Below are 24130 nucleotides of genomic sequence, written 5' to 3' on the forward strand. Positions count from 1 at the left end.
TATCACTGCTACTGTTCCTCATCGTAATAGACGATATCCTGGTAGATGCGATTGACCGTGAACCAAATCGTGGGTTGCTGTGGCCAAGTAACGACCGATGATGGCACCAAGATCGACATAGGTGCATGGTTCAAGAAGGCGAGGGCTGCTTTTGCGAGTTTAAGAAATGTATGAAAAAAAAAACAGTCAGATTGGCCAACGCACCAAATTCCGAATTTTCATCTCGAACGTATAATCTTTGCTGCTGTACGCCAATGAAACTTGGTGTATATCAATGGAGAACACTCAACGGCTACAGGTCTTCATCAATAGATGTCTGCGGTATATAATTTGTGCATGGTGGCCTCACAATTGGATATCCAACGCGGGACTCCATCGTCGATGTCATCAAAAGCCGATAGCAACAAAAATTCGGAAGCGAAAGTGGAGGTGGATCGGTCACACTCTATGCAGGGGCGGATATGAAATCTGCAAGCATGTGTTAGATTAGAACTCAGCAGGACATCGCAGCAGAGGATCATGACGGTTGATGGATGGCAATCGCCCAAGATAGAGATCTTTTAATTTGGCCCTCTGCACCACCATGGATGCTCAGGACTAAAAGTAACTCATCTGTCAACAGCATATCCGAGTGAACAACCGGCCATCAGCCCATCAGTTCATCATTCCAAAAAAGGTTTCTCAAGGAGCCATGACTGGACTAGAACCAGGTCCAGTGCACAAGTACGTAGCTTCGACGGGGTGGATTTTAGGGAAAGACTTGCATATACCACTAAAAGCACATTGCACCCCAAGGCACTCCCGTGTAAGTCGATGCTGTACGTAAAAGTGTTTGCATAACTTCAACGCGAAGATCACCCACCGAATCGCAACTGACAACTCCTAGCAGCCCAGCCGCTTCGTCGCCGACGGCACAACTATGACGATTGCTGTTGTAACGCATTCGAACAGTCAAAGGATAATCTTCCGAATGCCCGGCGGCGGCCTAATTTTCCCACCCAGTGAGGACGCGGCTGCGAACGTTTGGTGTCATGTTTTCATTGCAATTACTTTTTCCACTTTAATTGAGATGCTGAAGAAATACCAGGTCGGAGCCCGCTGCGGCGTTTTTCCAGCAATTTCCCTCAGATATATCTGGGGACGATGTGCGAGGGTGGCAAATTAAGTGTAAATATTTGTCTTTCGCACCCACTGTTAGCTCTGTTGAAGCTGAAGGATTTTAGTGCTCCTTTCGGGGTATGTTGTTGTTTGTGGATAAATACCAAAAGTGCTGGCGGAGGACGACCCTCTCCCCGTATGGGTGCTGGAAATTTGACCAAGCAGAAGTGACGGCGGCAGTCAGCGGTGGTGGTGGCTGTAATGTGACGAGTCACGTGGCCTAGGGTTATTTGTAAGGTTTTTTTTCCTTCGCTGCCGTTTCGAGTAGGTAATTGATATTTAAACAGAACGACACAAAAAAGAGCAAAACAAACCAAAACTATGGTATGGAAATCCACGGCGGCAGCGCGCGGCAGGAACGAGAATGGAAAACACATATATCCACTAGTATGGGACAAACATCAAATTGTCACTCCAGTTGACTTTTTAGATCCCAATTAGGTCCCATATGAACTGTACAAAACTTCAGCGCAATCGGTGAAACTATAATTTAGCGCAAGCGGTTCAAAGTTTTCATAGGATTTACTATGGGAAAAGTTACACTTTCAGATAAAAAATCCCAGAGGTCGCCCCTCGTCTCCTTAATTGAAATCGACCACCGCTTCATGTAGAAAAATCATTTATGAAACTTTCCTTCGAAGACCGCAAAACAATTGGATGCTTGTGGAAAAAGTTATTGATTTATTACCGATTAGTGATCCAACGAACGGCTTTTTGTTTTGTTTTATTAGCAGCACTGTAGCTGGTGCCTTGGCTGCTGCTGTTTGTGGGGGTGGTGATGCTTCCCGCCACTCCATGCAACAGCGGCAGCAACAGTGCTGCTGATAAAACAAAACAAAAAGCCGTTCGTTGGATCACTAATCGGTAATAAATCAATAACTTTTTCCACAAGCATCCAATTGTTTTGCGGTCTTCGAAGGAAAGTTTCATAAATGATTTTTCTACAAGAAGCATCTGTCGATTTGAATTAAGGAGACAAAGGGCGACCTCTGGGATTTTTTGTTTGAAAGTGTAACTTTTCCCATAGTAAATCCTATGCAAACTTTGAACCGCTTGCGCTAAATTATAGCTTTACCGATTGCGCTGAAATTTTGTACAGATCATATGGGACCTAAATGGGACCTAAAAAGTCGAGTGGAGCGAGGATTTATTTTTTCCATACAAGCGTGTCCCATGCTAATATCCACCTATCCAGTCGATGGAAATCAAGTGTAAGCAAATTCTCTGCCGCCGTCACCGTCGCTGTCGAGGACGAAGCGCGCGTTCACCGGAGGAAGTGAACCTTAAAATTGAAACTTGATAGTTTTCCGATTTGGTTTGTGTGGTTGCCGTATTTGGATCGGTTCAAGTCATCAGGGCTTCCACACGTCTGGCATTCGTTGGGCTTTGTTGGTGCGATCGATAAGTGCACGTTTTTTATGGCTATCGAGGGTTTTGTTTATTATGCAGGAACTATACTGGCTTGTGAGTGAGGCTAACGGTCAGTGGCAGGTTCGACGACCCGAGATTATTGTGAAGAATGCCTTGGGAAACTTTTACTGGTTGCAGTTCTGGACATTATCTGACAAATCTTACCGTTCCATATTATCATGATACACTTCAAATTCGTAGATAGATGTAGAATAGTATAGATAAGATAGATTGTAATCCGCGCCTACCGTTTAGCTGGTTGATCCACCTTACTCACATGCACCCTCCTCGGTCTGCTCATTTCTTCATTTCAGGTGTAAACCCACGGAAGCAGCGGCGAGAACGAACGACCTTCACCCGGGCTCAGCTGGACGTTCTGGAGTCACTGTTCACGAAAACGCGCTACCCGGACATCTTCATGCGCGAGGAAGTTGCCATGAAGATCAACCTGCCCGAATCCCGAGTACAGGTACGTCCAGCCTCGATTCCTAACCGGAGGGAGATCCTGCAAAACAAATGTTTTTCCACTTTCAACCGTCGTTGTCTCAAAAACACCCTTACACATTTACCCTGTGGGAAATTTTCCAACCAAAAACATATGCACGTGTGCGCGCGCCAGAAAAAGCAAACTCCATTTGACGTTTGGTGACATCAAAAATTGATACACACAGTCACTGGCGCTGGATGCTTTTCCCTCGGAGAGTGCACCAAATGGATCCGGTTGTGCGCGGGTCGTTGTGCGATGTTGATTTAATTTTAATTTTTAATCAATTTTCCATTCCCCGCAACCGAAGTGAGCGGTGGCAATCTTGCAACGACGCGTTCCTAACCTCATCTTTTCCGCAAGTTTTCCTCGACGACGCCAGAGAGAGAGGGTGAATAATAGAGTGGAAAACGAGGATTTGTTATTCATGACGATGGGTAAGACTCTATTGTGGACGCAATTGGGGAGGAAGAAGTCTGATATCGAGTGAAAATGGGTGCTAGATTCTGGAGTGAGAGTTCTTGAATTTCACCGTCGGGTGACAAGACAAATCAAATTTCATGACTGACTGGAGCTTGATAATTGAAAAACATTTATTAATTTAACTATTTTACTGATTATCATATTGATATAGAGTGATGTAAGATACAGACATATTTCCGAGATATCCATGTCTCGAAAACAAGATATTGGTGACGCATCTTCCTCCTGCTGCGAGGGTGACTTTCTCGATAAACGACTGGTTGCACATTCGGTGTTTCGTGAACGCCACTCGCACTGTTCGTTCTAACGTCTCGAGGTCATTCTTGGTCCATTTAGCGTTCTGCAGTTGCAGGCCAACAGGGACACAACAAACGTGTTGATCACCTTCCTGTTGTTGTCGGATGACAAAAGCTTCTCAGAACAAAGCTGACACGATGCAATATCATGTCCTGTAGTTTCTTCTTGGGCGTATGGCTTCAAGTTTAGGGAGGTCAAAGTATTTGCACGCTTCGCCTACAACCATATTCCGAATCTCTCCAGTTCGTTGACGCGAGAATAGCTGGCATCTTCTACTTAACCCCGGTGAAGATAAATCGTCTGGTATTTGTCAATTCCGAACTCCATGTGGATGTTGTTGTTGATCACTTGCACAAGCTGCAATTGTTGATGCAACTTCTGTTCTGATTCCGCTAGCAGCTTCAGATCGTCCATAAAGAGGGTGGTTCATTTCTTTGACGGTTTAGAGCTGAATCAAAGCTGTTTCATTGGGCATTTCTAGGTGATGGCGTTCACGTTTACCTTGTACAACTGCAGTACCTACTTAGGGAAGGTACGAGTGCAGTATTGAATGAATCGTACGCCGTCTTGTATTCGATGTGCACCAGCTTCCTCAGCTTATCGGTGGCTTGACCCACAATCAATGACTGCATCTATGATGGCCAGATCTTTGCTGTCTAGCGTGCTTTTGCGACACTCGTTTTGTTCTTCAAGCATCATGTTCCTGGCATCGTAGTGGTCTTCTATCATTCTCGCTACATATTACCAATATGGCAGCACTTTGTAAAGATTCGACAAAAGGAGCGTTATTGATCTGTACTATTTGAATCTGCTGTGCTTGGACTTTTGACAGAAAATATAGCTACATGAGGTCTCCTAGCACTTTGAATCCATCTTTCCAGCTATCCGTTGAAAATCGTGAGACCTTTATAACAAACACTCCAACCAAATCTCATTGCCGTAGTCTTGAACAGCATTTTCCCATACATGCCATCGGGGACCATCGTCCCATAACTGTATGATGTCACTAATCTCCGGAAAGCCTTCTCCAAAGTCAGGCTTGTCGTACCGGATACGGTTCTAGAGCTCGATTTCGTTTGTGTTAAACATCCAGTTTTGCTCCACCCGGTTCGAATACTCTACCTAAAATGTTGACTTTTGTGAGATGCAGTTCTGCAGGCTTGAAAATTTCAGCAACATGCCGTACTAGCCTTGTTGAAAGATTCTCCTGATTGTACTACGCCAATCGACCAACCTTCTGTCAGCAATGTCATCATTCACTTCTTCAAACGTGGCATGCATGCGGATTTGTGTGTGTGTGCTATCGTCACCGTCTCCTTGCGGGTGCGCCCTCAAACCCAGTGTCTTGTCAACAGCTACCGCAGCTAATTACAGAGTAAGTTCTATACGGCCTCCACGTAATGTGAAAAAATGTCCTGGATTATGATGCTTACTGCACTTATTACCCGATAGAAATTCTGCAGCTTTGGTACTCGGTGCCGGGACACGGAACTACATGCCTGCTGTGGCCATGTGGAGCGCAAGTTCATCACGTAGCTGCTGTCGTTGCATATCTACTGTTGGTCTTGGAGCAGCGGGTGTTGTTGAATTACAATTTTCACTTGCGCTCAAAGCATCCAGCTTAACATAACTACTCCTCGACATGTCGCCTTCGATCTAACCCTTTCCTCTTACAATTATCTCTACGGTTCCAGCTTGATGTACAGCACCTCTGCATCGGTGAGCATATTATGAGACATAATTTCTCACTGCCGTGCGTACAGCTTGGTCAAGTCCTGCTAGTTTGCCAAACTAGTGCAACTCTCGTTGAGCATTTCAGATTCAATGTTCATCTCGCTCGTCCACATGATGCTCTGTAGCTGTGGGTAACTGACTGGCATTGATCAACCACTTCAACATTATTGGAAGGTGCAAATAGGCCTGGGTGATTGCTGCAGTTTCTGATATGCGTTCGTCAAACGGGTTGTTCCTGGTAATTGCAAGGACGCTCTTGCATACATCTTCCAGAAGCTGATCGTTAGCTCTGTCGTTCGCGCTGGGACCAGTTGAAGCTAAAGTTAGGGTTCTTTCTCTGATCAATCGCATTCTTCTTGTCCATTTTTCCAGGTTGGATACACTCTCATTCCCGGAAACTTCGGATACTGCATTGACATTTCCTCCAGATAACTGCACCATAACTGCAAACAAACTCACTTATATCTGTCGTTGTGATCGCCTGGCCGAAACACACTTGAACACTCTAGCTTTCCCTCCATTGTACTACAAAAAGCCTCATCATTACTATGGTCAAACATCTCAATCTTTACTCCCTTCAATAAGCCTAATCAAAAGACGTTTAAAATCAGCTGATTTTGGGAGCCTTCGACAGTTTTGCTATGAAAATGACAGTTCAGCGTTTGCACCTTTGTTCGACAGTTCTAAACAGTGGCATACAAGGACCTGTCAACTGAAAACGCCTATACACTTTTTTGTTTGTTTTGACATCTCTATTTCCCTTTCGTATTCCTTTTTCCGTCAACTTTCCCGTAAATCGTTCAGTCATTTACACAGCCTCATCGGCCAAAAGAGTCTCAGATTGCGAGATGGATGGGAGCTTGGTGCGTCAAGTGCTGCCAGAACACTAACTGTAATCCATCACATTATATTGTCATGGGTTAACCATCCCCAGAGATAAACAACAACAAATAGATTTTTGTCTGCCTGTTACATTTTGTATCTGTATCGCTGATTGTTGAAACTGAATCTCAAGACGTTTGCCGTCTCTAAAGTAAAGTGACCAGACGTCCCGGATTGTGCGGGACAGTCCCGGATTCAAGCTAATCGTCCCGCATTGTAAAGTGTCCCGGAAATGTCCCGGATTTCAACAATCGCTAGAATATTTTTTTTATTTATATAAATGTTGAACTGCTCCTGTTCTTCTTCAAAGCAAACTTTAGACAAACCTTTAAATTACTTTTGATTCGGAAATCAACGCGTCACATTTTGCTTGATTCTTGTAAGCTATCTGCTAGGGAATTAAATGGTGTTATGCCACAACTTCCGTTTGCGTTTTTTTTTCAAAAATATTTATTGAAAATTTTCCCGAAAAACGATGTATACGTTCTTGGACTAATATAGAACTCGTCAGATAAAATCCCAAAAGAAACATGCCAATGGATTCGTGGAAAAATAGTTAATCTTTTAAAGTGAGCATGAATTTGAGTAGGATACTCTTGAAGAATTCTTAAAACATTACTTTAAGAAGGTTTTAAACATTGGCAGAACAATTTCAATGAACAAAGGGGAAAGGACTCGTCCAGAGAGAACACCTGGAGGAAATACTAAAAAATGCCTTAGTAACCTCTTTGGGAAAGTTCTCGAGAAACATTGTTGATATTTTTTCAAGATTGACTTGAATCAGCCCTTTCCAGATTTTTTCGAGAAATTAATTTAAAATTCTCGAAGTATTTTTCCTGTTTTTAAGGGTTGCTCCGAGAACACCCCTACAGCTATTATCTTGGAGTTCCTGGGAAGATCCCCTTCCAGCAATTTCTTTCAATATTTCAATTGGAATTTTTCATAGAAATATTCATGCATTTCAAAAGAATTAACTTGAAAATTTAAGAAATGTATATCAGGAAAACACAAAAAACACGGAAATCCATTCACAAGGATCTTCAAAAAAAAACTAGAAGTGATCCTCAAAGATTCTTATCTATAATAATACAATTTCTCCATGTATAAGTATGTTATTTTCCTATTTTGTCCTAAAGTTCTTTGATTCGTAAAAATCAATGATTCTTTTCAGATCTTGACGTTTGTTACAAAAAAATTTAAGAATAATTTTTAGTTTTCTATTCGTTACGTCTACAATGTGGATTTTGATATTATTAGTTTTTTTTTTATTTTTGGGTTACTGAATCATTAAAAAACTTACAATTTAAGCTAGGTTGAATTGTGTCCCGCATTAGAGCAAAATATATCTGGTCACTTTACTCTAAAGTGAAAGTATTCTTCAATTAGTCTCGCCTGGCTCCGGCACGGCTCACCATTAGCCTCACCCCCATCAGTCTTACTCTTATGGATAAAGCCCTTCTTTATGATCTTGTTTCGACCCGGGTCAATGCTAATTTCTACCAGCATCCAGTCAGTCAGCATCATGTAGGTATTGTGTTTGCAAATAAAAAAAAAATGAAATCGCGCACTCGGGAGCTATTGATTTGTCGTGGCCAGACTGTCGTCGTCATCGTCGTCGTCACGGCCACAGAGTCTCGGAAAAGCCGCGCATTATAATTCCTTTTATGGCGTGGGGCTGCTATGTCGCAGACAATCGCAGCCGAAGATAACCATAACCATAAATATTCCAATCGACGATCTGTTTCTAACGCTGCTAATGCTGCCAGGTCGGCGCCAAAATGATTCGAATCTCCGACCGCCACCATCTGCACTATATAGGTTGGTACCAATGGTACCAAACCAATACGTTTCGGTAGGGGCTAGGCGGCTGTATTTGCGCATCGGATCAGCTAGAAAAATTGATCGATTTCGGCTCCCTTGTTACGAACCGCTCCCGGTGAACGACCCGGAACAACCGTAATAATTGCTTGGGTAAATACGACCGCTCCCGAAAGCAGCCCGTATACCGAAGAAATGCGCTGCGCTGCGCAGGGATCAAAACAAACAGCAATGAGTTTGCGAAAATCTTGGCACGGAGTATTGTTCGTGCTGCGCCGGGCGGTTGGCTCGGTTGGCTCATGTTGCGTGCTCTATCTCCGACGGGCTTTTGTGTTGCAGCAGCAGCAACAGCACCCTCCAAGGAAGGAATAGAAGGTGATAATGGGATGCCTTCTCAGGAACTTTCTCGGAAATTTTGCTTGTTTTTTTTTTTGCCGAGTCAGGGTCGAAGTGATTGATCATCACCACGTTGTTGGTCAAATTACTGCCCTGGAGGATGTTCCGGCGGTCGGTTTTGTACTTTGAATAACGGGCGAAGATTGAGAATAGATTGAGTTGTACCTTCGTATTACCCTACATCCATCGTCGATGGTGTGTTTTTCCGGGCGGGGTGTTTGTTTTTACGGAAGCTGACAGTTATTGTAATCGCTCGGTTTGTTTGCTTTATTCATGTGAAATAGGAGTTTGGTCAGCTGCTTGTCATACGATAATGTTTTTGGATCGTGCTGCCGAGGCTGGAAAAGATTCATGACTGTGTATTGTGCATGGCGTTCTTAAAATATTGTCATAAAGCGAGATACGCTTTTTCTTTTTGAAATAACATTCGCTCTGAAATAAAGCCTGCTTGTTCAATGAGCACTTTCACAGTTATTAACTGAGAGTTTACTTTGCCAATGATTATTTTTCATGTATATATCGTGTGGCAGGTACGATGATAAGAATTTCCTTTACAAAAAGTTCCTAGACCGACCGGGTATCGAACCTGTCACTCTCAGCATGGTCATGCTGTAAACCCACGGCTTTACAACTGTGGCTATAGTGGCCGGTGAGTGTCGCTTCTATGGACGGATCCACGAAAATGTTGAGGGTTTCTAAAGATTGCTCATACATAGTTTCGGTAAGCAGTTTTGTCTGGAGCAGTTCCGGGTATTCGATAGTGTTCTGGAATTCTGCAATTCAAGCGCTCTGTCGAGTTTTCCTCCAGAAGTTTCAAATAGAAATTTCTACATGGTCTCCGTGGACTTGAGGAATGTCGCAGTATATTTCTCTAAAAAATCAACTCCGTTCAGAAGTGTAATTAGGGATTCCCCTCCTCCGTAGTTTAACCGGAAATACAGCCAAAAAGTTCCCTCCCCATGGATATTCGATCTTGACGCGATGGGAGGGCTTAACCCATTAGCACTTTGTGCGCCAATTTATTCATTTCTGATTCAGCCTTAAGATAGATGTGAATCTGGTTTAAGAGCTGAGCAGAGGTGAAAAAATCGGCCGTAAATGCTAATGGGGACCAGAGGAGTATCCGCAGTGAGCCTATCACAATTTCCAAAGCAATGTCATAGTTCAGCTTGCATAGACCCAATATTTTAGGAATTTGCAGTTAGATTTTGAGGAGCGTTACGTAAAATTGGGTGTGGGTAGTATCTGCGTTACACTTACTACTCATCATTATTGCTCTAGGAATCTAGAAGACAATTGACGCTAGCAACTGAAGCTTCGGAAACGTGTGTCTGGGGAACGAAATGTTGTATGTATAAAGTTAAAATTTTGACATTTTGTCAAGCTAATTTTGATTAGTAGCCACTGGCTCTAGCCAGTAAATATTTCAGCTTTGTACATCATTCCGTTTGCCAGATGTGGTTTTAGGAGGCTTCAGAGTTTGAATCCGGATAGTCCAGTCCGACCTGTACTGTATTATCAGTAATTTTCAACGTAATAGCCATCCGAAAGACCATACGTGTTTTTGTTTATTTCCTAGTTTTTATTGTGGCATAACATAACAGGTAGGAATTAGGATATAAAGACGTTAACGACATGCCAGGATTACAACACATTCAATTAAATTGGGATTTGAATTTTCTTGGGTCTAGAAAAGAAGGTTTAGTCTTTGAATTTTCATTTTTTTTTTATTTAAATTTAGACAGCTAAAATGATTTCATTGTTTTGTTATTTATTTATTTTCAAGTCAAAATTAATTTGCATATTTTTCATCTAAAAATAACCAATCAAACCCTTCCCTTCCCACAACTTTAAACAACTATTTCTATGCCGAAAGAAGCGCTTGAACAAAAAATATTGCAAATTGGCTGAATTTTTAGCAATCAATGAACTTTGTTTTGTTGTAAACCAATAGGTCCTTGATTGTTTATCAATAGTTCTACTATTGAAACAAGTAGTTAGTAGTTGGGTTAAACTTATGAGGTTACAGTCATATTCTAAAAATTATTGCATCATATTTATCTAATTCCGTTTGTCCAGATTTCGTCGAAAATCGATGGTGCTCTCTACTGCCGTAATTCTGCAAAGTGACGTAAGCGCCATTCAAAATGTCGATATTTTTTGGTATATTAAATATAATATCTGGTGTAAAAATAACACTGTGGTATGCCTGCTGTATTAGAATGCAAGATCTAGCCGTAATCTATCATCTATGGAAAGAAACTTAGAGGTTGAGCAAGAGTTTTATGCATAATAACCAAAAAATGGGCCAAAACTATCAATGTCGCTTACGTCACTTTGCAGAATTACGGCTAGAACAACCATGGGAAGTGGAGGGTTAAACCCATGTTTCATTGAATTTCGCCGTATTATTTGCATAATTGTGTCAAGTCCACTCCAATTCCTTCCCCCAACCCATACCATTACCCCTCCGATGGTGTTCATGTGGTCCGCACGGACTATTACGGCCATTACCCCTCCTTGATCTTCGGCTTTGGATTGACTTGCGCTCTTATTGCCCCACCAAATGCTGCAAAATGAAAATAAAATGAAAATGAAATACAGCCAAAAAGTTATACCAGAAACTCTTCAAACAGTTCTGCCGGAAATTTTTCTAGGAGTCCCACAGGAATTCCTCCAAGATTTTCGCAGAGTATAAAGTCCTCTGAAAGATCCACCGAGAATTTATCCAGCAGTTGCAGCAAGAATTTCTCCAGAAGTTCCGCCGGAAATTTCATAGGGGTAGAATCGGAAATATCTCCATGAATTTTTCCGAGAATGCCTCCAGAAATAACTTCAACAATATTCCACAATGTAGGGGCTCCACCGCGAATTCATCTGGTTTTTCGAACGAGTTCATGCCTCTTGGCGAGTCCTCGGAAACTCTATAAGATATACCTCCGTGATGACTTCCGGATATTTCTTCGGGAATTCTTCCAAAAATGTCTCTGAAAATTAAGCTAAAAGTTTTTCCAGGAACTTTTTCAGAAGTTCCCCCGGAATGCAATCCAGAAGTTCCTTCGATATTTGTTCCAGGAATTCCTCCGGGAATGGTTCCACAAATTGTTCCGGAATTTCTACAGTATTTTTTTGATAGTGGATAGTGGATTTTTTCCAAGTAGGTTCTTCGGGAGCGCTTCCACTCATTTGGGAGCTAACTTAGGAATTGTTCCAAAAGTTTCTCCAGGAATTTTTCCACTGTGATCTTTATATACTAGAAGTTTCTCAGGAAATGATTTCCTAGCTATTGTTAAAGTTGGAAGGGTTGGCTTTGTTGACATCCAATGATAGGGTCTTGCTGAGGTTAGATTGCAGCCGAGGAGCATTTGGCCAGGTCATTGAGCTTAGGGGAGACTGGGGAGACTTGATCCCTTTTTCTTAATTTGCCTGTAAGTTTAAGAAAAACACAAAACTAGATCCATTTTTCATACAGAATGGCAGGTAAACATCTATTGCAAGTTTATACACAACAGAAGGACTTTAAATTATTGTTAAAGTTTTAAAAACTGTGTTTTATGGAAGCATGTCTTATCATGTATTTTTCAAAAATGGGTCAAAATTGATCCCCTTTTGAGCACATGGTTAATTTAAAGGGAAAATAACTCTAGAAGCTTCCTATTAATTTTCTTTTCAAGTTTTCTTGCATTTTTATGCATACGGTGTGTTTGAAATTATAAGATTTCCCTAAATTGTTAAGGATATGCCGTATCTTGAAAATGGGGAGACTTGATCCCCCTTTTCATGGTTTGTACAGTGACCCCACAATTTATGAATCGGCAAAAATGACCACAGTTTATGGATCACTCATTTGATCAACACGGTGATTCATAAATAGTGTACAAAATTAAGGTGATTCATCGGTGTGGGGTCACTGTACTAAAATAATATTTATCTGACACGTTTTATCATTGAATATACTAGGATTCCGAGTAAATAGAGGCTTCTAAATTGATTTTTATTTTTCACATGTATAATGTGTGTGTAATCCTCGAGGGATCAAGTCTCCCCATGTCACTGTTGTATACACTAAGCTACATTAATTGAAATATTAATATAACAGCCTTATTTGGATAAATACGTTTGATAGTACTTTATTCATACTATGTGCTGTGAAATTTTGACAGGATTTGGTTCAATTTTCACAAAGTTATTGAGATTTTTTGGAATCGCCTAAAAGATTTCTGAAAGACTGAAAACAAACCATCAGCCATTAAAAAATAATGCAACACACAATTAAAATTAATTGTAGCCAAAACATTGTCGTCTGTGCAGATGTCGTTCTGGAAAAAATATGCTAGAAGAAAACTGTTTTTGATTCCGAGAAAATATGGGGGAACAAGTCTCCCCAGGGATCAAGTCTCCTCAGTCTCCCCTACTGTGCATTTCAGAGCGCCGTTAGACTAGTAGGATCACATCATCAGCCAAAATCGAAGTCGTTCATATACTCACTCTATATTTATAGTGATCGACTGTCAGAATATTTACGTTTTTATCCCACTTGTCCAATGGATGCACGAGGAATACGCTCACCTATTTACTCAAAAACTGTCAACAATAGCTTGTTCAACGATAGACACATATGAACCGTTATCCACGAATGCGTACGGTTATTTCGTTATTTTGTTGTGAAGCTCTTCGCATCACTAGTAGCGGCTATAACCTTACTCCTGTTCTTGGTGAACGCCTTCAAATAAACCACCGGAATGCAGTACCCAGTTCAACTTAATGTAGGTGGGCAGATTGTTCATGAGTTCATGCGAAATGATAGAGTCGAAAAACTGATTATTTGGTCACTCTACTTGCAAGTTGCCACTCAAAATTTGGACAGCTATGTTAAACTGAGTCATCGCCTTCTGTCTTTTCCATTCGAGGGCAGGTGTTCCTCTAACCTTAGCGACCAGATTGTGAACGATATATTCCGGTCTTCCGTAGAATATTTGAAGACTTGATTGGTCCTATGGCAAAGTGAACGGGTGAAGAGAAAACTGCTATTGGCTTCCTTGGTGACACCTATCAGCGATCGTTGTAAATGTAGTAGATATTTTAAAATCGGTGTAACCAGCAACATGCCGCGGTAGAATAATGGTTGTGGTTACTGATGAAGAGTGACTAGCCATCCGATGGGATCGCCACTCAATAATGGCATTTCTCTGGAGATAGTTCGCCTCGTTGTCGACTGTTGAGGAGTCGATACCTAAACCATTGACTTATAGTTAAGCTGTTAGTACACAGGGTCAAATATTTCTCAAAAAAAAAAAAAAAAAACCAATGCTCAAACATCTTGTTTGACTCGATCGAATTTTCATTAGTGTCAAACTGATATTGTTTCTTGAGTTCTTTCCTTGTTAAATATTTGTCCCTGTGTACTACTGGCCTTAACTATAACTAATCCGATGTCATGCTGTCTTTTCAGCATGGCTTTGATGTTTTCGCAGACATGGCTGTCCTGCTCGGATGGCTTGTACTGCTGTGTGCAGCATAATTGTCACATGTTCTATGGGATGGGAATCCCTATTAACATGGGACAACCATGCTGCACACGTCAGTGTAGTTGAGTTAATTTCTTTTCATACTACTGTTGGTATTTAGCACCTGACGTCGTATGTCACAAAAATTTTGCTACTGCATCTCGTTTGTTTCGCGCTACCGTGATTTAGGCGATCTATGAACTTGTTAGTATTCGATTTTCATCCAGGCTGCGAAAATTTCGATGTTAACCAATAATGATAGAAGTATTTGTTTAGGGATGTTGACTTAGCGGTAGACCTCGCACTGCTGTGCACCGAATTGATAGTTTGCATTAACGTCTTCGATTACCGGGTTGCCTTTGCCCTTGCTGGGAAGAGAGAGATTTCATAGTTTCAGCTTGAAGTGCTGCAGCGATACCACGACCGGAGGGTTTTCTGAGCTCCAGGTTGACAATCCGGTAGACAAGACACACACACTCCGGATTGTTCTGGTGAAAACTGTTGACGGTGTTATGGCTTCAAACCGGTAGAACGTGAATCGATAGGAGGGTGGCCGTCGATCTACGCTTCAACCTTTTGTCTGTTGCTTGCCTGGCTCCGGCTGCTTCGTTCATTTCTTGTATTCCATACGTCTTGACCCTGTTGCAGCAGTAACTCATGCTTCCGAGAATAGAAATACATTAGAACTCCAATGGCGCTGTAATCAGTTTTCTCGTTAATCATTTTAATAACTTTTATGGTAATAATTAATTGTTTGGAAGTATCCATCTCGTAGAAGATCTAGTTTCTAAGTAAACAAAATGTATTTAACACATCTAGTACCGCTACTGACACCGTAAGGTCGTGACAAACTAGGTGTTAGTCCCACGAATAGTCGCGACATTGGACTTATGTGGCTAGTTAATCTAATCTTCCGAGCAAGGTATTATTTTCCCTCTGCAGCTTCTCGTTTGTCTCCTTCATCTATCTTTCCCCGGATGCACCTTTTATTCTGCAGCTCGCCGGAACCTCGAAGTACTAGACTAGCAGGTCACGGAACTAGCCTCCGTTGTGGGCACACAAGGCCTCTTTTGCTCCCGGGTCCCTATGCGTTGTAAGTGTGGGGAAGTTTTTGGCCATCGGCGGTCCTGAGGAGTGGTAACATTCGCTTACTATGTACCTATTTAATTCCCGTCTGTTCATCATCATAGGGGGGGGGGGTCTTGTTTACTAATGCGACGTGACAAGCATAATTGGGAGCGTCCAGTAATCGGCCCCACGTATTACTTGGTGGACCGGCGAAGATGAAGCTGGACTCCTAAACTCGAGGCAGAGTACAGGGCCTGGTGCGATTGGCTAGAGATCACGAGACACTTATTCTTCTTCACTATTCCGGCAGATGCTGCGGTGGAGCTCCGTCAGAACTTCAGGAAGCCATTGTTTCACGTGACCAAGCGATGGTGGCAAACAGCCTAAGACTTGATCCAGTCTTGTCTGTCCAGATTCCAAAAAGGGCGGAATGGTTCGATTGTATTGATTATTCCTCCAACCAAAGGATTCACCAGTTGAGCTCCATGTTCATAGACACATCAGCAGCAACTTGCTGTTTCGCGACTTGAAGCCGATCCAACCCGATCTTGTCTCTTCTCAAACAAAAAACAACACCTTTTGCGTTTATTCATTTCCGCTTGACATTTAGGTATCTGAGCCACCGCCGAATGCGTTAGATCATCCACTGTTGTGGAGGCGATAATACTATTGGAATGGGCCATTACTGTCCACATCAGATCAGAACTACAATTGTGGAGAGTTGCAGTTTAGTAACAGTGCTTAAAACATATTTATTGAACTTCGGCTTTCTTGTCACTCGAAACTGAATTCTCTTGAAACAAATTTGAACTTTCACAAGGTAAATTTCTGTTTTAGCAAATCTGGCAGCGAACTTCGAATATTGAATCACATCATGAGTACGAAACCCCAAGCTGAACAAACTTGCCTACATCAAGGATAAAAGATTATTTATGTATCCCATCAGCAACTATTAGCAACGTCATTGAGACATAACGCCCGCACTCCTTGGGGATTTTTTTCCACCCTCTTCGAACCTTCGGGCCCCTAGTCGGAACGGGATCGAACGGGAAAGTCACTTTTGCGAAAAAAAAAAACTTCCAGCTGTGCGAGGAACCGCAGAACGTCCCCGCATACTGAGAGGGGACGACTGCGCATTGTGCCTATAGGTTCGTAGCAGAAGAGAGCCGAACGAAAAGGTAATGATTTCGTAATCACGTTTTCATTACCCGAGTGAATAATCCTTCACGAAATAGCAACGGCGGCGGAACGGCTCGGAACGAGGTGGTGCGAGGAAGGGAATCGGAAAAAGTGGGAATTTCGGGGGAGGAAAATGTAATAAAATCAAATGAATTGAAACAAATCACAGTGCGGTATTATAACGAGGGACTTGAAATGTTTGTGCCACTTTTTGGCGGTGGGGGAGGAAAGTCATTCAGACTGGCAATGAGTAGTAGCGTATCGTCTTACATTGCATTGGCAGGAGTGGAGGGAAAGAGCGCGAACAAGTGCTTATAGGGTGGGAGGGGAGATATTGAATTACCTTTTGTACTTTTAAGAGTTCTTTAAACTCTGCGGCAGTGCGCCGTAGCTTGATGCTGTGAGCAGAACATCTCGACGTGTGGCATTTCGTTTGAACCACAATGTAGGATTATTAACTTTGTGCATCTGTTGTATTTCAGTATTACACACCGATCAAATCTGTTCGAACACTTCAAAGTGGGATAATTGTATGGATTGTTGTTAGAATAGCAGTAGGTTCATGATTTTTCTTTCTCTCTTGCAGGTATGGTTCAAGAACCGACGGGCCAAGTGTCGGCAGCAGCTTCAGCATCAGACCTCCTCGAACCTCAACAGTAGCAAAACGTCCAGCAGTTCATCCAGTTCGTCCACGCGGCAATCCAACGCCGGTTCTTCATCGTCATCAAACAATAACAACGCAACAGCCAGCGGTGCCAGTAGTAATAAGTCTTCGTCGATCGCCAATGCGAACAATAAGCCCACGATCAAACACACGCCTATGAACAACCACAATAGTGCGTCTAGCGGTGTCGGCAGTGGGGGCGGAGCTAACGCCAGCAATACTGGTCCGAGCAATCATTCGAGCAGTCATAACGGTGCTAGTCTAGGAATATCCCATAGTAATGCCTCACCGATCCTTCCCATTACGCCATCAACCTCGGTGAGTCCACCGATCAATGTGATTTGCAAAAAGGAGCAACCGTCCTTCCACCACGCCGCTAACAACGAGTCGATGAAGGCTGCTTCTGGCTATGATCTCCTGAAAGACCCCGAGTTAAGCCTATCTCACCACACGCCAGCCTATGTAAACATCAACTCTCGGTTAGGTCAGTCATTGGGCTCCGGTGGGGCAGGCGTGTCAAACGGGACCTCTGCGGGTAGTCTGACGCCTCTAGGATCAAGTTCATCGATAATGACACCATCACCTCCAACCACCCCGCAAACCTCACATAATCCCCTGTCGTACGTGCCAAATCACGAAACGTACAATTTCTGGCACAACCAGTACCAGCAGTATCCGAACAACTACAACGCGCCATCCTATTACAGCCAGATGGACTACTTCCAGAACCAGAACCAGAGCAACTACAACATGGGCCACAGCGGTTACACGACATCGGCCAACTTTGGGCTGGCATCGACTTCGGCCCTCACCGGACCCATGGGAGGACAAACGTTCAGTCCCAATGGGTTAGATTATATGAATCCCCAGGACAAATATGTAAACGGTATGGTGTAAATGAGCCCCGGGTTGTTAATCATAAGTTCCCATATCACACGACAACGATTTAGTATTGGGGAAAATGTGTTGCCTTAATTTGTTTTTATTTGCAAAATCTGTACGGCGACTGATGGAGAAGGAAGAGTGTTTCCTTCAACTGGACTTTATTCCTTCATTTCCGCATTTACTAATTTAATTTCAAATTCTATTGAAATGGTATAAAATCCTATCTAACAATTTTTATTTTTTCGTGTTGTTTCAAAGATATATCTCTTATGTAGTCCACTATGTTGCAAGAAATACAAATTCTTCCTTTCTCTGAGAAGTTGTAGCGTCGTATTCAAGGTTTACCAATCACCCCCAAACAAAAAAAAAAGCTATCACATTCCAATTCCGCCAGTCTTCTCACAACCATATCATATCGAGCGAACGATAATCAACCGGCTCGTTACCCTACTTGTTTAATGTTATTACTGCTAAACTGTGTTTGAGTTGGTCTTTTCAATTCAAGAAAAACCATTTATTTATTCGTTAGGCTGCCATAGGACGGACGAACAAGTTGGAACCTTGGTAAATGAAACTTCGGACGTTTCTGGGGGCTTCGACAGTTAGTGTAAAAAGAATCATAGTGAATCAATCAAAATTGAGGATGAATCGATATCAAATTGTTCATATCAGTATTTTTTTTGATAGGATCAAAAAAGTGAACGCAAGTATTTAAAACAAGTGAAGCGAAGGAAGGAAAGAAGAACATCATACATCGATTTGCAAGCGCCAAATGTGTTACAAAAGTCTCCTTATAAGAAAATTTAAACAATGCAAAAGTTTATCGCAAGCAGGTGTCAGTCCATTTGTGGAGCTCGATCTGCTTCAAGCAATTCCCGCACCATCACCATGGACGAGAACCAAGTGTAACACATCATGCAAACATACAAAAAACAAACTGATATTAAAAAAATGCTCACTCGTGTGTAGGATAGTTAAGGCACCGCTGAACAAACTACGGTGAGAGAAATTGTGCAATTTATGTTCGAGAAGGGAAAACAAAACGAAGTGATGATGGGATAGGGGTTCTTTACCAGTGGGCATGATTTTGTGTGCTCAGTATTCGCGTATTCTCGTTTCCTCTCGCCAGTTAGCCGAAATACTCAAGCAAGACTTGATTCGTTTTATTAGTGTTTGCTGAAAAGATATTTTTTTCAGTCATATTTTTTTAAAACCATCATTTTAAAGCCACTCCATTGAAATGCATGGAAATGCAAATGGAAAATCCACGATAAGATTTTAGGTAATACTTAGCATTATACGATTAAATGAAAATAAAGAGCCCTTCAAAATGCTATATAGTTGTACATGAACCGCTGACTTAGAGATAATGTAAGCAAATGCGCACTCCCGTTCCCAAGGGAGATCGCTAACAAGAGGTTATCGAATCATGAAGCATGCAAAAAAAACTCAAAAGCAACATAATGGTTACACGACGAGAGAAAATGATTGCTAATTCATGGATAAATAAGATATTGATCGGATAATCTCCTATTGTACATAGTAAAGCGAAATATTATAAAATTATATTATCTCAAAATAAAAAAAATATGAAAGTATATTACACGTTCGTCTCATGAATTATTCCGAAAATATTGGTTCATTTTTAATCCGCCAAATTTCACCTCAAGTGCAGGATGCAAGCCATGGTAAGAAAAAAAATGAATCTATGAGAAATCCTAAAAACGGGTTAGTTGTTCCAGCATTCATCCAAAAAACCAATTGGCCCAATTCTTGTACTTTTAACCTCTTCATCGTTTTCAAGGGGTTTCAGGGAATTTAAAGATAATTTCCGGGGTTCCTGTGGACTCTAAGGGTTTTTTTTTCAGATACGGCAACAAAGTACGGATACAATGACAATAACAATTTACATTCAACACACAATTTGACGTTTCACTAAAGCTTTAACACACAACTTGTACAAAAACGTGTATGCAAGTGATACAACAAGACATGCGCAATTACAGTGTCGTTCCGCAGTATTGGCATGGGCGAACAACAGGAGACATCACCGGCTACGCGTATAGGTTCGATGATTCCCCCCTCTTCTTTGCTCGGTTTTCATTACCTCTCTGTTCGAGAGTTGTACGATGTACGATGATATTTTGCAAAAAAAAATCAGTAAGAAAGGCGTTTCCGTATGCATCGGGGTTTGTGTCTACGCATTGCAAAGGAGATGGATCGTTCAAAGGCCGAATGTTACAGGCATGCTGGGCTTACCCAGAGAAATCCCAAAGAAAATCTCGAAGTAAATCCAGAGGAAGCTGAAGGAATCCCTGGAGGAATCCCTGAAGGATCTTCTACCACAAAATGATCCTGGAGGAAAACCTGATGGAACTTCTCGGAGAATCCCTGAAGATGTTCCTGAGGGAATTTCTGGAAAAATTCCATGGAGGAATCACTGAAAGAGCTACAGGTAAAACACTTAAGGAACCCCTGGAGGAATCACAGAATGAGCTCCAGGAGCAATTCCTGATGAAACTCATATAGAAATCACAAACGAAAGTTCAGGTGGAATCACTGGATTAACTTCATGAAGAATTCCTGAAGAAAATTTTGGAGAAATCTCTAAACCGTTTACAGGAGTAATCTGTCAAGCAATTCCAAGAGAAGTTTCTCTGACGGTATTTCCGTAAGAATTTTCTAAAGGATTCTATGAGAGAGCACTTGAATTAATTCCTGATGGCTGAAGAATTTCAAGAAGACGTTCCTGCATGAGTTCCTAAAATAATCTCACCAGCAATTACAGGAGTAATTTCTCCAGAAAACTTCAGAAGAAATCTCTCGAAGATTTCAAGAGAAAATTCCCGAAGGAATCCCTGAAAAAAATAACATGCAATTATCCACGATGCATTGCCTCATACATCATTGAAGAAACTCCTGGAAAATTTTCTGAAGGATTTTTTGGAGGAGTCTCTTATGTAATTCCAGAAAAATTCTCAAGGGACGCCAGGCAAAATTTCTTGAAGAATTGTTGAGGAAATTTCCTAAAAAATCCTCCAAGGAACTCCTGGAGGAATCTACGAAGGAGTGCCTGGGGAAATCCTGGAAGTATTTTAAGAATAAATTCCTGAAAAAAATCTTGAAGAAATTTTTCCGGTAATTCCGGAAGAATTTTCTCAAAGAATTCCATGAAATACCCCTGAAGAAAATCTTGCAGAAATCTCTGCAAAATTTCTGACAAAATTGCTGAAGAAATCTTCGAAGGATTTTCTGAAGGAATTCCTGAAGCAGTTTATGGAAAAAGTAACTGAGGGAATTCCTGCGAAATTCTCACAAAAAATTTATGAACAATTTCTGCAGGAATTCCTGGAGAAACCTCTCAAGGAATTCCAGTGGATATCCCTCAAGGAACTTCAAAAGAATTTCTTCAAGAGTGTTTTCTGGGGTTCGGGTTCTCTTTTAAGGATTCTTCCAGGAACTTCTTGATTTGTTCTCAAATTCCCTCAGCGATTTCTCAAGAAACTCGTTTATGGATTATTACAGGAACCCCTTAAGGTACCCCTCCCTGGATTTTTCTAAAAATATCTTGAAATTTTTATTACGCTTAGAATTTCTCGAGAGGTATTGTAGATTTGTCCAGGAACTGTTTCAGAGATTCTTCGGGAATTTCTCCAGGAGTATCTTTAGAGATTTCTACTAAAATTGCACCAGGATTTTTCAGGATTTAATAAAGAAATTTCTTCAGGTATTCAATCAGCAAGATCTTATGGGATTTCTCCAGGAATTCATTTATGAGTTCCTTCAAGGAATCATTTAACAGCTCTATCAGGGATTTTTTCTGGAGTTCATTTAGAAATATCTTCAGAAAGTTCTTTAGGAATTCCTTTAGGAATTCATTCAGGAAGTTTTTCAGCGATTCTAAGTGGAACTTTAAGAGCAATACCTCTTAACCCTTCAGCGCGCGCGCTGTTGTAAAAAATACAACACCACCAAAAAACCTCGCTCGTCATATACAACGTGTGCGCGGTGCAGTTTCGGTTGCTTGATGGCGCGCGTCCTGGAAGGTTAAAGCTTATTGTGGAATTCATTCAGAAATTCCCTCAGACATCCTCTAGATGTTTCAAATTCCATCAACTATTCCTTTAAAAATTCCATCAGGGATTCCTTCCTGCAGGAATTTCGCCAGGAACTCTTTCAAATATTTTTTTTATGAATTCACTGAATTCAAAAAGAAATATCTAGAATCCCTGAAGAATCCCTGAAATAATTTCAGGGTAAATCATTGAAGGAGTTCCTGGACAAATCTCTGAAAAAATCTCTCAAGGAATTCCTGGAAAAGCTCACAATAAATTCAAGGAGTAATCCTTGAAGGAACTCCTGGAGAAATCCCTGGAGAAGTTCCTGAAGAAATCTTCGTATTAATTCGTGGAGGAATCCCTGAAACAGTTCCTTGAGAAATTCCTTAGGGAATTGGACAAGAAATGAGCAGAAATTCTTGGTGGAGTTACTGGAGAAATATCTAGAGTAATCCCTCAAAAATTTCCAGGAAAATCCCTGAAGAAATTCTTGAAGGAAAAACCACTGAAGGAGCTTCTGAAGGAATATATAAGAGAGTTTATAAAGAAGTTCCTAAAAGAATTCCAGGCAAAATACAAAAAAAAAATATTAGAAGAAATTTCTGTAGAAATCCCTAAAGATTTCCTGGAGAAGTCCTTTTAGAGGTCACTGAAGAAACCTATAAAGGAGGGCCTGTAGAATTCCCTGCATGAGTTCCTGGAGATATCTATGAAGGAGTTTTGAGGTAAAAAATCCCAAAAAAAGATACAGGGGAAAACTCTTCAGCAACTCCAGGAGAAATTCTTTACAGATTTGCTGGAAAATCCCTTCAGAACAGCTATGGCAGATTATGCACGAATACGGATTCCCAGATAAACTGATACGATTGATCAAGGCGACGATGGATCGAGTGATGTGCGTAGTTCGAGTATCAGGGACACTCTCGAGTCCCTTCGAATCTTGCAGAGGGTTACGGCATCACCAGTCTTTCGTGCTTGCTGTTCAACATTGCTTTAGAGAGTGTAATTCGGAGAGTGGGGATAAACACGAGTGGAACGATTTCACGAAGTCCGTTCAGCTGCTTGGTTTCGCTGATAATATTGATAATATAGCTCGTAAATTTGAGACGACGGAAACTTACATCCGACTAAAGAGTGAAGCCAGGCGAATCAGATTCAGATCAGATAAGACCAGTCATTAATATGTCGAAGACAAAGTACATAATGGCAAAGGGCTCCAGGGAGGAATCACCGCGCCCATCACCCCGAATTTATATCGACGGTGATGAAATCGAGGTGGTTGAAGAATTCGTGTACTTGGGCTCACTGGTGACCGCCGACAACGACACCAGCAGAGAAATTCAGAGGCGCATTGTGGCAGGAAATCGTGCTTACTTTGGACTCCGCAGAACTCTACGATCGAATAAAGTTCGCCGTAACACGAAGTTAACTATCTACAAAACGCTGATTAGACCGGTCGTCCTCTATGGGCACGAAACGTGGACCCTACGTGCAGAGGTCCAACGTTCCCTTGGAGTTTTCGAACGGAAGGTGTTCCCGGGTAGAGGTAAAATACTGACGATCAAAACATGATATTGGTTTGATTGATATAAGAGATAAAAGATCAGAAAATAATATCTGAAAAATGTTCCTGGAACATCTGAACAATATCAAAATTTGATATTTCAAGATCATACGAATAGCTCGTTGCCATTGATTAGATCTTACAAAATCTAAATATGATTTGATGATGATGTTCCGGGAGTAAATTTTTGATTTTATTTTTAGATCTTTTATCTCTTATGTCAATCAAACCCATATCACTTTTTGATCTCCATATCAAAATATGTTATTATTGTGCTCTTTTCCTCTACTCGGGTTGCGTACTATCTACGGCGGAGTGCAGATGGAAGACGGGACTTGGAGAAGCCGAATAAACCACGAGCTGCATCAGCTGCCGCAGAGTTCGGAACTGGAGACAAATAGCCATGGACCGAGTGGAATGGAGACGGCCTTTAGCAATTTTCGGAGCAATTCAAGAAGAAATTCTAAGAGAAACTACCGAAGAACTCCCAGAGGAACCATTGAAGGAGTTTCTGAGGGGATCCATGTAGATGTTTATAAAAAA

At 41.5% G+C, this 24130-nt stretch overlaps 1 protein-coding gene across 2 annotated transcripts in view; it reads left to right on the forward strand.

Moving 5' to 3' along the window:
• Positions 1-19568, forward strand: part of LOC115260665 (homeotic protein ocelliless) — a 140543-nt gene extending 120975 nt beyond the window's left edge. For both annotated transcript variants that reach the window (XM_062845614.1, XM_029861813.2), the window contains exons 3-4: positions 2883-3037; positions 17003-19568. In XM_062845614.1, coding sequence (XP_062701598.1) covers positions 2883-3037; positions 17003-17977 — 1130 coding nt within the window. In that variant the 3' untranslated portion in view covers positions 17978-19568. The remainder of the gene's footprint in view (positions 1-2882; positions 3038-17002) is intronic.
• The last annotated feature ends 4562 nt before the right edge of the window (positions 19569-24130 follow it).

This window comes from Aedes albopictus, chromosome 1, assembly GCF_035046485.1.
Source record: "Aedes albopictus strain Foshan chromosome 1, AalbF5, whole genome shotgun sequence".
Classification (NCBI taxonomy): Eukaryota; Metazoa; Arthropoda; class Insecta; order Diptera; family Culicidae; genus Aedes; species Aedes albopictus.